The sequence below is a fragment of the Myotis davidii genome, unplaced genomic scaffold (genome assembly GCF_000327345.1).
Source record: "Myotis davidii unplaced genomic scaffold, ASM32734v1 scaffold59, whole genome shotgun sequence".
Lineage (NCBI taxonomy): Eukaryota > Metazoa > Chordata > Mammalia > Chiroptera > Vespertilionidae > Myotis > Myotis davidii.
The window spans coordinates 1,200,900-1,213,099 of record NW_006293001.1 but is presented as its reverse complement, the minus strand read 5'-3'; the positions used below and the strand labels follow the sequence as shown (position 1 = coordinate 1,213,099).

The window sequence follows — 12,200 nt, the reverse complement described above, 5'->3', positions numbered from 1 at the left end:
TAATATTAGTTTAAAATCTCAAGTTGTTTTAAGCCTAAAACCCATTCGTTTCTGGACATGAAAGAAAAATATATACATATAATTTTATATGTATATTGCACCAAGTTCTCATTCCATAAAACAAAGAACAAAATGACATTGTTTTGATATTTGAAATCTTTTCTGTGCCTAAAATCAGAATTTTAGAGCTTCTCTGCCAAGCTCAGAAATTCTCTAGCTCAGTGATTTTCAAAGTGCTGACTGAGGACCAGGGAGGGGCCTAGTAGGCAGGGCTCCTGGTTCCTTGCTCACTGACTCACCAGAGCAGCTCCAACCAGCTCCACTTCTAGTTATTTTGTATATAATCAAAGTCCATGTAAAATTTTGTTTGAAAAAATCAAAGTCCCACTGATTAAAAAAAAAAAATTCTAATCTAACCCTTATTTTACATTTGAGGAAATGGGTTCACTTATCTGCGTCCATCTTGCAAATTTACAGAATGTTTGAATTCCATAGAGTTAGAAAGTTACTTTTAAATTGGAAGGAAGCATGAGTGATCTTGAGCTACCTTCGACCCACATGCGGGAATTCCTTCTACTCCATCCCTGGGGTCATGTACTGTCTGCATGATGCCTTTCAGTTTCAGAGTGCTCCTTGGGAGAAAGAAAGCCCATTCCATTGTTAAAGGCTGGTTTCCTCCTTTTTTTTAATTGAATTTATTGGGGTGACATTGGTTAATAAAATTATACAGGTTTCAGGTATACAAATCTACAGTACATCATCTGTATATTGTACTGTGCATTCACCACCTCAAGTCAAGTCTCCTTCCATCACCATTTATCACCCCCTAAAAGGCTGGTTTCAAAGATCAACTTTCTAGTAAGCCAGAGCAACACAGATCAAGTCTAACCTATTTTCAAATATTTGAAGACAGCCACCATGTTCTCTTTTAGTGAGTCTTCCCAGCTCTTGGCCTCTTTCTCTAGAATGTTCTTGTCAGTTCAGCACACATTTTGCACATATCTTCTATGGAAAGGGCACTGTTATATGCACAGCAGACTTGAGAATCTAATAGGCGTGACAGACAAAATCCTGCCCCCAGGGATGTTGTGGACTAAGTGGGGGTCAGGCCTCCATGGCTCTATGCATATATTTAATGAAAACAAGTTGACACCAGCTACTCTGCTCCAAGCTCTGGAAATCTAGAGTGTCTATGAAACTCTTGCCTGAGTTGCAGAGAAAGTCCAGAACTATTTTTTGAGGAACATCCTAGCCTTCCTTATAAGTTTCCTTTGGGGCAATCCCATAAGACAGTGATTTTCAGCCACGGCACACTGGTGTGCCACAAGAATTTTTAAAATGTGCAATACCTGACTAGTCAGGGGCACTGACCTCTTTTCCCTTAGATTGTCAAATTAAAAAATGACAACAGCCAACACAACAATAGCCGTCCGGTGTGGATGAACAAAAATTGTACTTATTTTTTGTTAGATTGGGTATATATATATATGTATTTTGGTGTGCCACAGGATTTTAGTAATTAGTTTATGTGTACCAGGCAATGAAAAGGATTGAAAATCGCTGCCATAGGAAGGTTAATATGTAATATCTAACAAATTATTCATCTCCAAAATCTAAAAATGGCCTTAAAAGTAGGAGTCTGACACTCTCCTTAATGTGTGTGTTATAGAGTACTCTGGGGAGGGGAGGAGGCAGACCTTGTGGTTAAATATGTTTGCAAAGCAAAGTACAATCTTGGACATTTGCCACATACATTAATATTATAAAGGCTTCTAGACGGAAGCACTTCCTCTGACCACAAAACGGTTGTGTGTGTTTTTAAAACACTTATCAACCTCCCATAGAATTCCTAGTCTCTGCAGGAAACGCTGACCTGAGACCAGGATTCCCAAACCTGCTGATTATCACACTCTCCGGGACACCTTTTAACACAGAGCCCTCTGTCTCACACCAGAGCTGCTGAATCAGATTCTCTGAGGTTGAAGAAAAGTTCAAGAAACTTCCTGGTGATCGAATTGTTAGCCAGGGGTGAGGGCCACAGATCCAAGGGATATGTGATAGTCTCTGTTGTTCTAAGTTGCAACTTTGCTTCATGACTTTAGCCAATTGCAAAATACACATGCATACTAGTACTTACAGTGAGCTTTGCTGCATGAAACAACCACATGCAAACTGTAAGGTCCACGTTTGCTGTAAGATCAAATATCATTTCTATTTACATAAGTTCTCACGCTTGGAATTTCTAGATGAATTTAGTGCCTAGCACTTAGTAAGTTATTGATTTTCAACATCTAATCACAAAAGTTATGCAATATATGTTTTACTTTTGCCCTGACTGCCAGGGAGTTCAGCCAAATCTGATGCTTAGTTACAGCAAATAAACCAGTTCTCATTGTTAGCATATATATTTCCCCTTCCCGGGCACTGCTTTTCTGTTTCTATTTTATTTTTATATTATTATATGACATTATTAGAAATTATACCAGTTTAGAAATTGATGGAGAGAAAATAAATACCAGTTCTAGGAGCTAGTATATAGCAAAAAAAAACTATAGAACGCTGAATTCAGTGAGGAAAGGAATAAAAAGTTCTCCATACAGGGAGGGTAGTGTAGACTTCCAGCCTAGGACAAGGAGATTACCATATTTTTCCATGTATAAGACACTATTTTTTTCTAAAATTGTTAGACTGAAAATCGAGGGGCGTCTTATACAGGGAAGTCAGCCGAGGAGGGAGCCATGAGGGTGCTTAGCTGCCCATACCTTGTCAAACAGGCTTCTTCCAGTCATGAGCCTTATTGTTACTGACATCAGCTGATGCCATAATTGGAGGTGGAGGGGGAGAGTGCGCAGATGCAACAGGGACCTGAGTGTTCTGAGCCCATAAAGATGTCAAAAAATAAAAAGATAAATACTGGTAGGCAATTCTCTTACTCTGCAAAATTCAAAATGAATGTAATCAGCTATGCACAAGAGCATGGAAATAGAGTTGCAGAGAGACAATTTGGACCTCCTCCCACTGTGTGTATGATCAGACAGTGGAGAAAACAGGAAGAACAACTCCTTAAGATGCCCAAAAAAGAAAAAGGCCTTAAGAGGAAAACCAGCAAAATGTTTAAAATGTTGATTTCTTAATTTGGGGTCGGAAAAATAGGGGGGCGTCTTATACATGGGGTCATCTTATACATGGGAAAATATGGTAATATGACTGGCATAAAGGTAAGGCAGCTGTCTCACTTTCCCACTGTCTTAAACCTAAAACATAATCATGGCCGAGGTGCCCCCCCAACCCCCACCTCCCAGCCCCAGTGACCTCACATTTTCTAAGTCACAGTTTACTTTCTTTTGTGTCATTCAGGCAGGGGAGCTGGAATATCTGAGAAAGGGGCTCCAGCATAGAACATCTCTGCATAAGGAAAATACAGCACCTGTCATGACTTTTGAACTGATAAATCTTGAATTCTCCAACACTGTTCTCAGAACACGAGCGTAGTGAGATGGCTCATTGTACAGTCATGCTTTATTGCTTGCTTGCTTGCTTGCTTGCTTGCTTGCTTGCTGGAATCCTCTGGGGTGTGACGTGTTTGTCCTCCACCTTATAGGAAGGAAGAAGGTTCTCTGTGGGGCTTCTCGCCATGTCTAACCCAGAGGTGACGCTGAAGCTAACCCCCCATGCCTCAGGCTGATTCGCTGTGGAAACATTTCTGTTGGGATCTGAACAAAAACCCCAAACAGGCCGTGTGCCTTTATTAAACAGGAGTGATGGCCATGAACCTTCAGAGAACACATGAGCGTGTGACAAAAGAGCCACAAATCAAAGCATCTCAAAGTAGCATAAATAGTACAGTAGAGCGAAGTCCAAAATCTCTTACCAGCTTGGCTCTCGTGTGTTCCGGGCCTGATGGAAGGGTGTTGGTTGCCCTTCCTAACGAACATAAGAACGCCATGTTCTCAACAGGGGCTGGCTTCTCCCCCAGCTGCCCATCACCGATGAGCACAGCACAGACCAGAGGAATGGAAAGAGAGGCTGACTCTCCTCTCAGTTCATCTCAGACCTCAGGTTTTGCACAGGGGACATGCTCTGTACATGTTTACTTGACTTGATCAACCCGGCCCGCAGCAGCAGCTGCTTCCTGCCCGCATCAGTACTGACTTGAGCCTTTTTCATACTGTGGCGAATTCAGTGGGGAAGGCCAAGTGTCTCTTTCTTCTCTTCACAGGACAGAGGAAAGGCAGTTCTGGATCGGATTTAATAAAAGAAATCCCCTGAACGCTGGCTCTTGGGAGTGGTCCGATGGAACCCCTGTAAGTCTTTCCGACCCAGAGAAAAGGCAGTGAATTCAAAACCGGTGGCCTTGGAGCCACTTGATAGATCAAGCAAATGAACCTGGAAATAGTGACCCTATTTCCCTTGACTCAGGCCCAAACCAGAAACTACACCAGACCTTCATGCCAGAAGAGTTATTTCAGGAAGGCCTGGGAAACCTTGGCCAGCCGGCTAGTTGTGAGGCCAGATAGTTTTGTAAGAGCTTATCCTGAAAAGGATCAAAATCTCCAGAAAGGTCCTCACACCATCCACCATGTGAAGAGTCCCCAGCAAAGAAGCCACTGTTCTTTGAAACAATGCCAGGCTTCCTTCACTCCTCCCTCCTTCTCGGCTCCTTAGTGTGTGAATGCAGGACCCTCATCCAGGCCACAGGAAAAGAGCCAGTTTCATTTTATCTCCCTCTAAAAGGATGGAAATGCCAGTCTTAAAAATATCACCTCCTTCTCAGCCAGAGCGAGTCATTAGGAAAGAGAAAGAAAGACTTGCTTTTCGTCAGCTTCATACTTATAAAAGCCTGTGTAAAGGAAAGGGGGAACTTACCACTACGTATTTTTTCAGGTTCAATGAGGAATGCTCGCATTTTTCTCAAGAGGATAGGGAAAAAAACAGAAGCAGTATCCCAGATTGAAATGGGGACCATCCAACGGCACAGGCAGAATCAAGTTGTTCGCTGCACCTGTGAAATGGGGAGGCTAGCGATAGCCTATAGCGAGCACTTGCTGCAGCTCCTGTTTATTGAGCTCTAACTCCCTTCTAAGTTCTGAGCTGAGTGCAGTCCTGCCTGCAGGGTCTCATTCCATCCTTATAACAATTCAATGCAGTGAGGACTGAAATGATTAACTAGTTTGCCTAAAATGATACCTAGGAGAGCCAGCACTGGTACATGGGTTGTCTGCCTCCAAAGCCACAATATTATAATGTTTCCTAGTTGGCAACATACCAGTAGCTAAACTTTGAAATAGTAATGATCAATAGAGAAATAGGAACTCGACGTCCACAACAGAGAGAGCATTCAAATTTGTGTCAAGGAAGAGATCTGTGGAAAAGCTATATGCTTACAGTGAGAAGAAAATAATAAAGGAATGCTAGTTAAAAAAATTAAAGTTTTCCACCCATGTACTGCTTCTTTAAAAAGGGCATCAGGACCAGAGAGTGGGAAGAGATCTTAAAGATCACCCAACCCCACCCATCTATTTTGCTGATGAAGAAACAGAGGCCCAGAAAGCAGAAGGGGCATAACAGGATTGATCTGACCTCAACCTGACGTTGGGTGATTAATGTCAATATAGCGTTTAAAAACATGGAACAGAATAACAGATCTCAGTGGGCGGGGGCAGGGGTACTGGGGAACAGGAAGAGATTAAAAAGAACATATGTGCATATATGCATAACCCATGGACTCAGACAGTAGTATGGGGAAGGCCTGGAGTAGGATGGGGGTTGTGTGGAAGGGACAAAAAAAGAAAATGAAAGACACCTGTAATACTGTCAACAATAAAAAAAAATTTAATGATGTGTGTTCCATAGAGATTGAGAACACTCCATTTCATTTTGGTAAAACAAACTCATTAGTAATAGGAGGGAAATAGACAAGTTGGTTCAGAATAAAGGAGACAAAGCCATGAAGCAGGACCCTGATCAGGTCCTTCCTTACTCCCCACTAGATACAATGAATATTCGACCTCATGCTGTTCTCTGAGTGAGAGCTCACATATGTTTAAGTTAGTTGAACTGTTGCATGACTGTGTACGTGTTTGAAGAGGAGTACAAGTGATTTCAAAGCATCCTCTTTTTTCCCAAAATTTCACTCTAATTTCACTTGTGGTTCATCCACTCTTCTACCAGATAGTCATTAAATCATTGAAAGTGTTGAGTCTTTCTTGAATACCCCTGTTGTGAGATAATTCATGGGAAGTGTTGGATAGTTTCCTGATTCAAGCTAGTGGTGACTTAGAATTTAGTGATTAGAAACTAAAAGCTTAGTGTCTGTACAAAACAATCTACACCCAACGTGAGACCCAAATCTGACAAGTCCCTGAGCCTCTTAAGAGGTTTACTCAGGATCCCACGGTAGCTAGCCTAATCCTGCTAGTGAGGAAATAGTGCAAGTTCAGAAAGAAGCATGCGTCTGCTTTGCTCATCTAGAGAAAGGAGTAGCATGCCTCTTTTTAAGAAAAGATCATCCTTAAGAAAAATTTCTAAAATTGGATTCACTTGTTCTTCACAAATGGGGGACAACCTTTAACTGGAATCATATCCAGACCTTTCTAGAGCTTCCCCCAGAAGTCTTCCGCGGTTTCTTTACAAGAGTGCCTTTTATGATCTTTTGAAACTTTTTATGGGGGAATCGTCATTAAGGAATAATGAACTTCATCTGCTGCAGGTTGTCTCTTCATTTTTAGACAATACTTATTTTGGAGATAATACCAGAAACTGTGCTGTTTATAAAGCAAATAAAACATTGCTGCCCTCGCACTGTGGTTCCAAGCGTGAATGGATATGCAAAATTCCAAGAGGTAAAAATAGTAACCAGATCTTTACTATATGTTTGCTTTTTAAAAATATATAGCATTTTCCCAAGTGAAGAGTTACAGGGATCTTAAATGCAAGTATCTTGGATCACAACCAGTACCCTTCATGATGAACCAAACTGCACTATTTTAGCAAAGAACAAATCATAGGGGAAATTTTAAAAAATGACACTAGTGCAGTATGCTAAGTTAGTTAATAGGAAGTGAGGATAACTGACTATATCATATTGTGTTTTGCAAGTACAATCTGGAAGAAATGTCATGGTGACATTACAATCAAACAAAATTACTTGTCAAATGAGTGAGTGAAAGCACCTAGAATAGTGTGTGACACACAGTAGGCCCTCAGCAAGTGTTCGCAGCCTTCCATCTGTAAGCAGAGCCTCCTCCTCAAGTATGAGAACTAACCGTATTTCAAATAGCACAACATACTTGGTTTTTAAATGGTCTTTCAAAAGACAGAGTACAAAATATTGTGTTTAGAGCTGAAATAAGTCAGAGGTAGCACATCTGTGAAGAGTGGTTACTCAGGGTGGTTTGCTTTCACTTTACAGATGTGGAACCCAAGATTCCCCCCTGGTACCAGTACGGTAAGAACTATCCTGGCAGTTCTTGAACTTCAAATTATGTGCTATTATATATCATTGTTGTATTATTACAGTTCAGCAATCAATGCTCTTTTCTTATGTCAATCTAGGACTAATTTGTTCAAATTAACAAATAATCAGTAAATAATCAAATTGATAAATGTTATTAAATATGATTAATGACCAATATCATAGCTTAACTCCATTTTCAGTGCCTGTGATTTTGAAATATGCATCTATCCCAGACCTTTGAATACAAATGAAAGTTTCTTATATGAGACAGAACAAGAAAAGTGAGCAAGTTATATATTTATTCATGTATGTTTAAAAATACTATTTAAACGCACAATTTTTTCAATGCTGAGTAACCAAATTATGAATTTGAGGTTCATTATGGCCTATCTTATTTAAGGCTGCACTATATTGGTCAATACTTTCTGCATTATTTGCATTGTTTATTTTTCTTTCAGATGAACCCTGGCTCTTTTATCAGGATGCAGAGTACCTTTTCCATACCTTTGCCTCTGAATGGTCCGACTTGGAGTTTGTCTGTGGCTGGCTGGGCGGTGATCTCCTCACAATTCATTCTGCACATGAGCAAGAATTCATCCTCAGCAAAATAAGAGTGGTACTTGAATCCATTTAACCATAAGAAATTTAGAGCCAGCTTCTTCTGTCCTTGGGGGATTCTTTAACTTTGACTTCAGACATTTATTAAGTTTCATTAAAAGCCTTAGATTTTGAGAATTGGTTTTTCCCTGTTATAGAGATAAAGAGAAAATAATGAAAAACACGGGTTTACAATGTTGGTCAGTCATTTCACCCCTTTTATTCATTACTAGCAACAATAGTGAATGCATTGAGTGTTATTGCTTTTATGAGGTTCATTCAACACATATTTATTCAGAGTCTATTCTACCAGGAACTGAGGCTCTATCAGTGATTAAAATAGACCAAAACTCCTGCCCTTTTGGAGATTACGGTCTAGCTTTGGGGAAAAGACTGTAATTAATACAAGTTAATAGAATTACACAGTGTTCTATAAAAAGATGAATGGATAAATGGCATGGAGGAAAATAAAGCACAAATGTGGAACAACGAGTATCTGGGAAATACGTAGCTGTTTTAAAGTTACAGCAGTACAGCCCCAGCTGGGTGGTTCAATGGTTGGAGTGTCATCCCATATACCGAAAGGTTGCAGGTTCAATTCCCAGGCAGGGCACATAACCAATTTGCAGGACTGATCCCCAGTCAGGGTGCATAAGGAAGGTTGTTTCTCTCTCACATCAATGTTTCTCTTGCTCTCCCTTCCTCTCTCTAAATCAATAAACATATCCTCATGTGAGGATTAAAAATGATAATAAAATAAAAAAATGTTAAAAGTTACAACAGTACAATATTTTTACTTATAAGAGTATAATATTTTTTAAGTTTGAAAAGTCGCAATACACAGAAAATGGTAAGGTGTGGTTTTCCATTTCAACTTAAGATAGAAAAAGACTACACTTACTCTTTTGAGGACCTAAGCTAATTAGAAATCAGCATTTCACATTTTTATACTCTTTTATACGAAGAATATTAATGTCTTCAACTGTGGTTGTATACGTATGCTAACATTTAAAACAGCCATTTTTCGTGTTGGATTTTTAGCTTGTCCTGTGAAGTTCTCTTCCATATCACAGGTTATGACGTGCCATGTGGAGGCTCACCCTGCTATCACTGAGGTGGTAATAAACATGCCACTTAAGATGCAGTAGTTGCAATTGCTCTTTAAAGGCCCTTAATTGGGGCAGTGAGCAATCAGGCCGTGATTTCCACTGTTGTTGCACATGAGACCTCTTTAGAGTGAATGAAAGTGTCATGGGTCTCCCACCGAGTTCACAGCCAGTCTCAGTGGACCCATTGCAGAGCCTGACAATGGGATCTGAACAGCATGGATTCATACGTCCGTGAAACAACACCTCAGGGATGCAAAATTATCCTCGCTCCATCTTGCATTGTCCTCAAATTGCTGATATGGCAGATAGCCACGCTGTTTCAGGAGTAAAAATACCCGTTTATAAATTAGAATGTTAGCGAGATATGAGGTGCTGTTTTATAATGACCTGAAGTTCATATATATATCTTGACGTGTATTCTCAAGTTTTTATAGAAGAAATGGAAGTGCAAATTTAAATGTATGCCTTCAAAATAAGTTTTTAGCATATAAAATTGAGTTACATTTTACACACACAGCACACAAAACACTAAAGTATATTGATTTAGAAGTCTCAGAGAAATTCTTACTGCCTCTTCTTCTTTTATAATTGAGGATGGAGTTTCAATTTCCTGGGTCATAAGTCTAGTACAGTGGAGCCTTGACTTACGAGTGTCCCGACTAACGAGTTTTTCGAGATACGAGCCATCCCTCAGCCGATTTTTTGCTTTGAGTTGCGAACTAAAATTCGGGTTACAAGCCAGCTTCAGATACCCCATCGCTAGTTGGCGCAGCAAACGTCACAGTGAACGCTACATCAGCCCAGCATCACGTGTCTCACTCGTTCCCTTTATGATTTGACATACGAGTAATTTGAGTTACGAGCTTCGTCACGGAACGAATTATACTTGTAAGTCAAGGCCCCACTGTATTACACCTGTTCTAACGTGTTTGTGTGTGCATGTGCACATGTGTGCATGTGTTTGGATTTTAATGTACTGAGATCTGTATGATAAATAATAGCATGAGATTAAAAAAACATATAAAGGATGATATTTTAGTTGTCAAACACTGGAAATTCTCTAGTATTCTTTTGTCTTATATTATTTCTCACTACGTGATTGGAGAGGGGAGGGTGCTAATACTCAGACTAATCCCTCAATTTCAAAATCTTTCCACTATTGATGTCTTTTGAATTGTTTTTCAAATAGAGTGACATATACAATGAGCTTCTATAGGCTCATTAATGAAAACTTCATAAATCACTGAGAAGATAAACCACTAAATTCTTAGCAAGAAAAAGGAATTGACATTGTATTTTACTTTACCATATTGCTTTTTAAATCCCTATTCTGAGAGAAAATTTACTTTTAAATACATAGGAAACTTTGCAATTAAGATATTGCATGTTGTATGAATATTTAATATTTGATTCCAATTTCCTTCAAAATGAGGAGGAAATATCTTAGAATAATAAAGCTTCAGGTTTTCTCAAGATGGTAGGCCTTAGTGTACTCTTCTTTAGATAATTGGGTAAAATACTGAAGAATAGAAAGCTATTACCAGCAACCCCATTAATCTTACTAATGGAAAGAGAAAACAAGTAGAATAAATGCTGACACTTTCCTTTTTTTAAAAAATAGTTGTCAAAGTATGGTGTAAATTGGTGGATTGGACTTCGAGAAGAAAGAGCCAATGGTGAATTCCGGTATGGACCTAGATTAATTAGCATTTAATTTTGTTTGATAGATTTTATTTGCCGAATGATTGGGCTAGATCTTAGTGATCAATTTGTTGAGTAGCCTTCAAGCATTATCTTTAGCTTATAAATTTCCTTTTCCCTAACCTAACACATGAGTATTTCTTTTAATTTAATAAAATGTTATGCCTTCAGCCCTGACCAGGTGGTTCCGTTGGTTGGAGTGTCCTCCCATACACTATGCGAGTTCTATTCTCAGTCAGGACACATATCTAGATTGCGTGTTCAATCCCCAGTCCAGATGCATAGGAGAGGCAATGGATCAATGATTCTCTCTCACATCAATGTTTCTGTCTCTCTCTCTCTCTCACCCTTCCTCTCTCTCTAAAATTAATAAAAACATATTAAAAAATTAAAACAAAACAAAAAGGGTTGCCTTGGGCAGCACTTTGTATAACGGAGGGTAGCATGTTTTTGCTGCAGCGTGTCCTCGGGCCTTTAAAATGCCAGTGTGCTTTGAGGCTCTGCAGGAGGGACTGGGGTTTGCAGCCCTCACCCAACCTCCGTAGCCATTTGATAACACCTGGATCAGGAGCTGTTGGTGGGAACACTCAGCTACACCGAGCTGCTGCCCGGAACAGACAAAATTGCATCCCATCCAGCATGGGAACACGATGTTGATTTTAATTTCTTCCAGAAGCTCCCCTGGCGTCTAAATGGCACCTGCGGGCAATCAGGCATGAGCACGCCCATCCCTGTCCCGGTTCCGGGTGTTCTTAGCTGGGCCTGTCTGGCAGGGAAGTCGGGACAGGGAGGGCAGGACACACATCGCCCAGTTTGAGCCGGGCAGCGATGTGTGGATTCTTTGGTGGCCTTTAGAAAATTCAGCCTCTTCGGAATTGATGTGAGTGCTGAACAGCTTGTCTTTTGTTCAGAAATCTCTTTTTCGGGAAATTCAAATGAGAGGCAGTGAGGTTCGGAGACTGGTGCATGACCCCCAGCTCACAGAATTTTAGAGCTGAAAACAGAGAGATAGCACACTTTCATTTTAGCAAAGAGGACACTAAGGCTCAGAGAGGCAGTATAATGTGTTCGAAGTCACACAGCTGTTCCGCAGTGGGCTGTGGACCAAACCCAGGGCTGTGCTCTCAGAGCCCGTATTTCCTTGGTCCTCCTCCCAGGCCCCACCTTAGCCCACTTGGGTTTCTCTGTAAGAGCCCAGAGAGCATGAGGGACCAAGACGGGCTCCTGGTTGACCACCCGAGCAGCGTGTGGCAGACCCTTCCCATAAGGACTGTCACAGGCTACGGCTGGGGCCTCGGTCCCTGTCACTGTCGCTGCCACATGCTCAGTGAGCAGCA

The 12,200-nt window shown here is 40.5% G+C and overlaps 1 protein-coding gene across 1 annotated transcript in view; it reads left to right on the top strand.

Annotated features, from left to right (window-relative positions):
- Positions 1-12,200, top strand: part of PLA2R1 (phospholipase A2 receptor 1) — a 116,319-nt gene that overhangs the window by 52,679 nt on the left and 51,440 nt on the right. Inside the window, exons 13-17 of the mRNA XM_015565741.1 lie at positions 4,220-4,304; positions 6,710-6,842; positions 7,412-7,447; positions 7,915-8,072; positions 10,784-10,848. Coding sequence (XP_015421227.1) covers positions 4,220-4,304; positions 6,710-6,842; positions 7,412-7,447; positions 7,915-8,072; positions 10,784-10,848 — 477 coding nt within the window. The remainder of the gene's footprint in view (positions 1-4,219; positions 4,305-6,709; positions 6,843-7,411; positions 7,448-7,914; positions 8,073-10,783; positions 10,849-12,200) is intronic.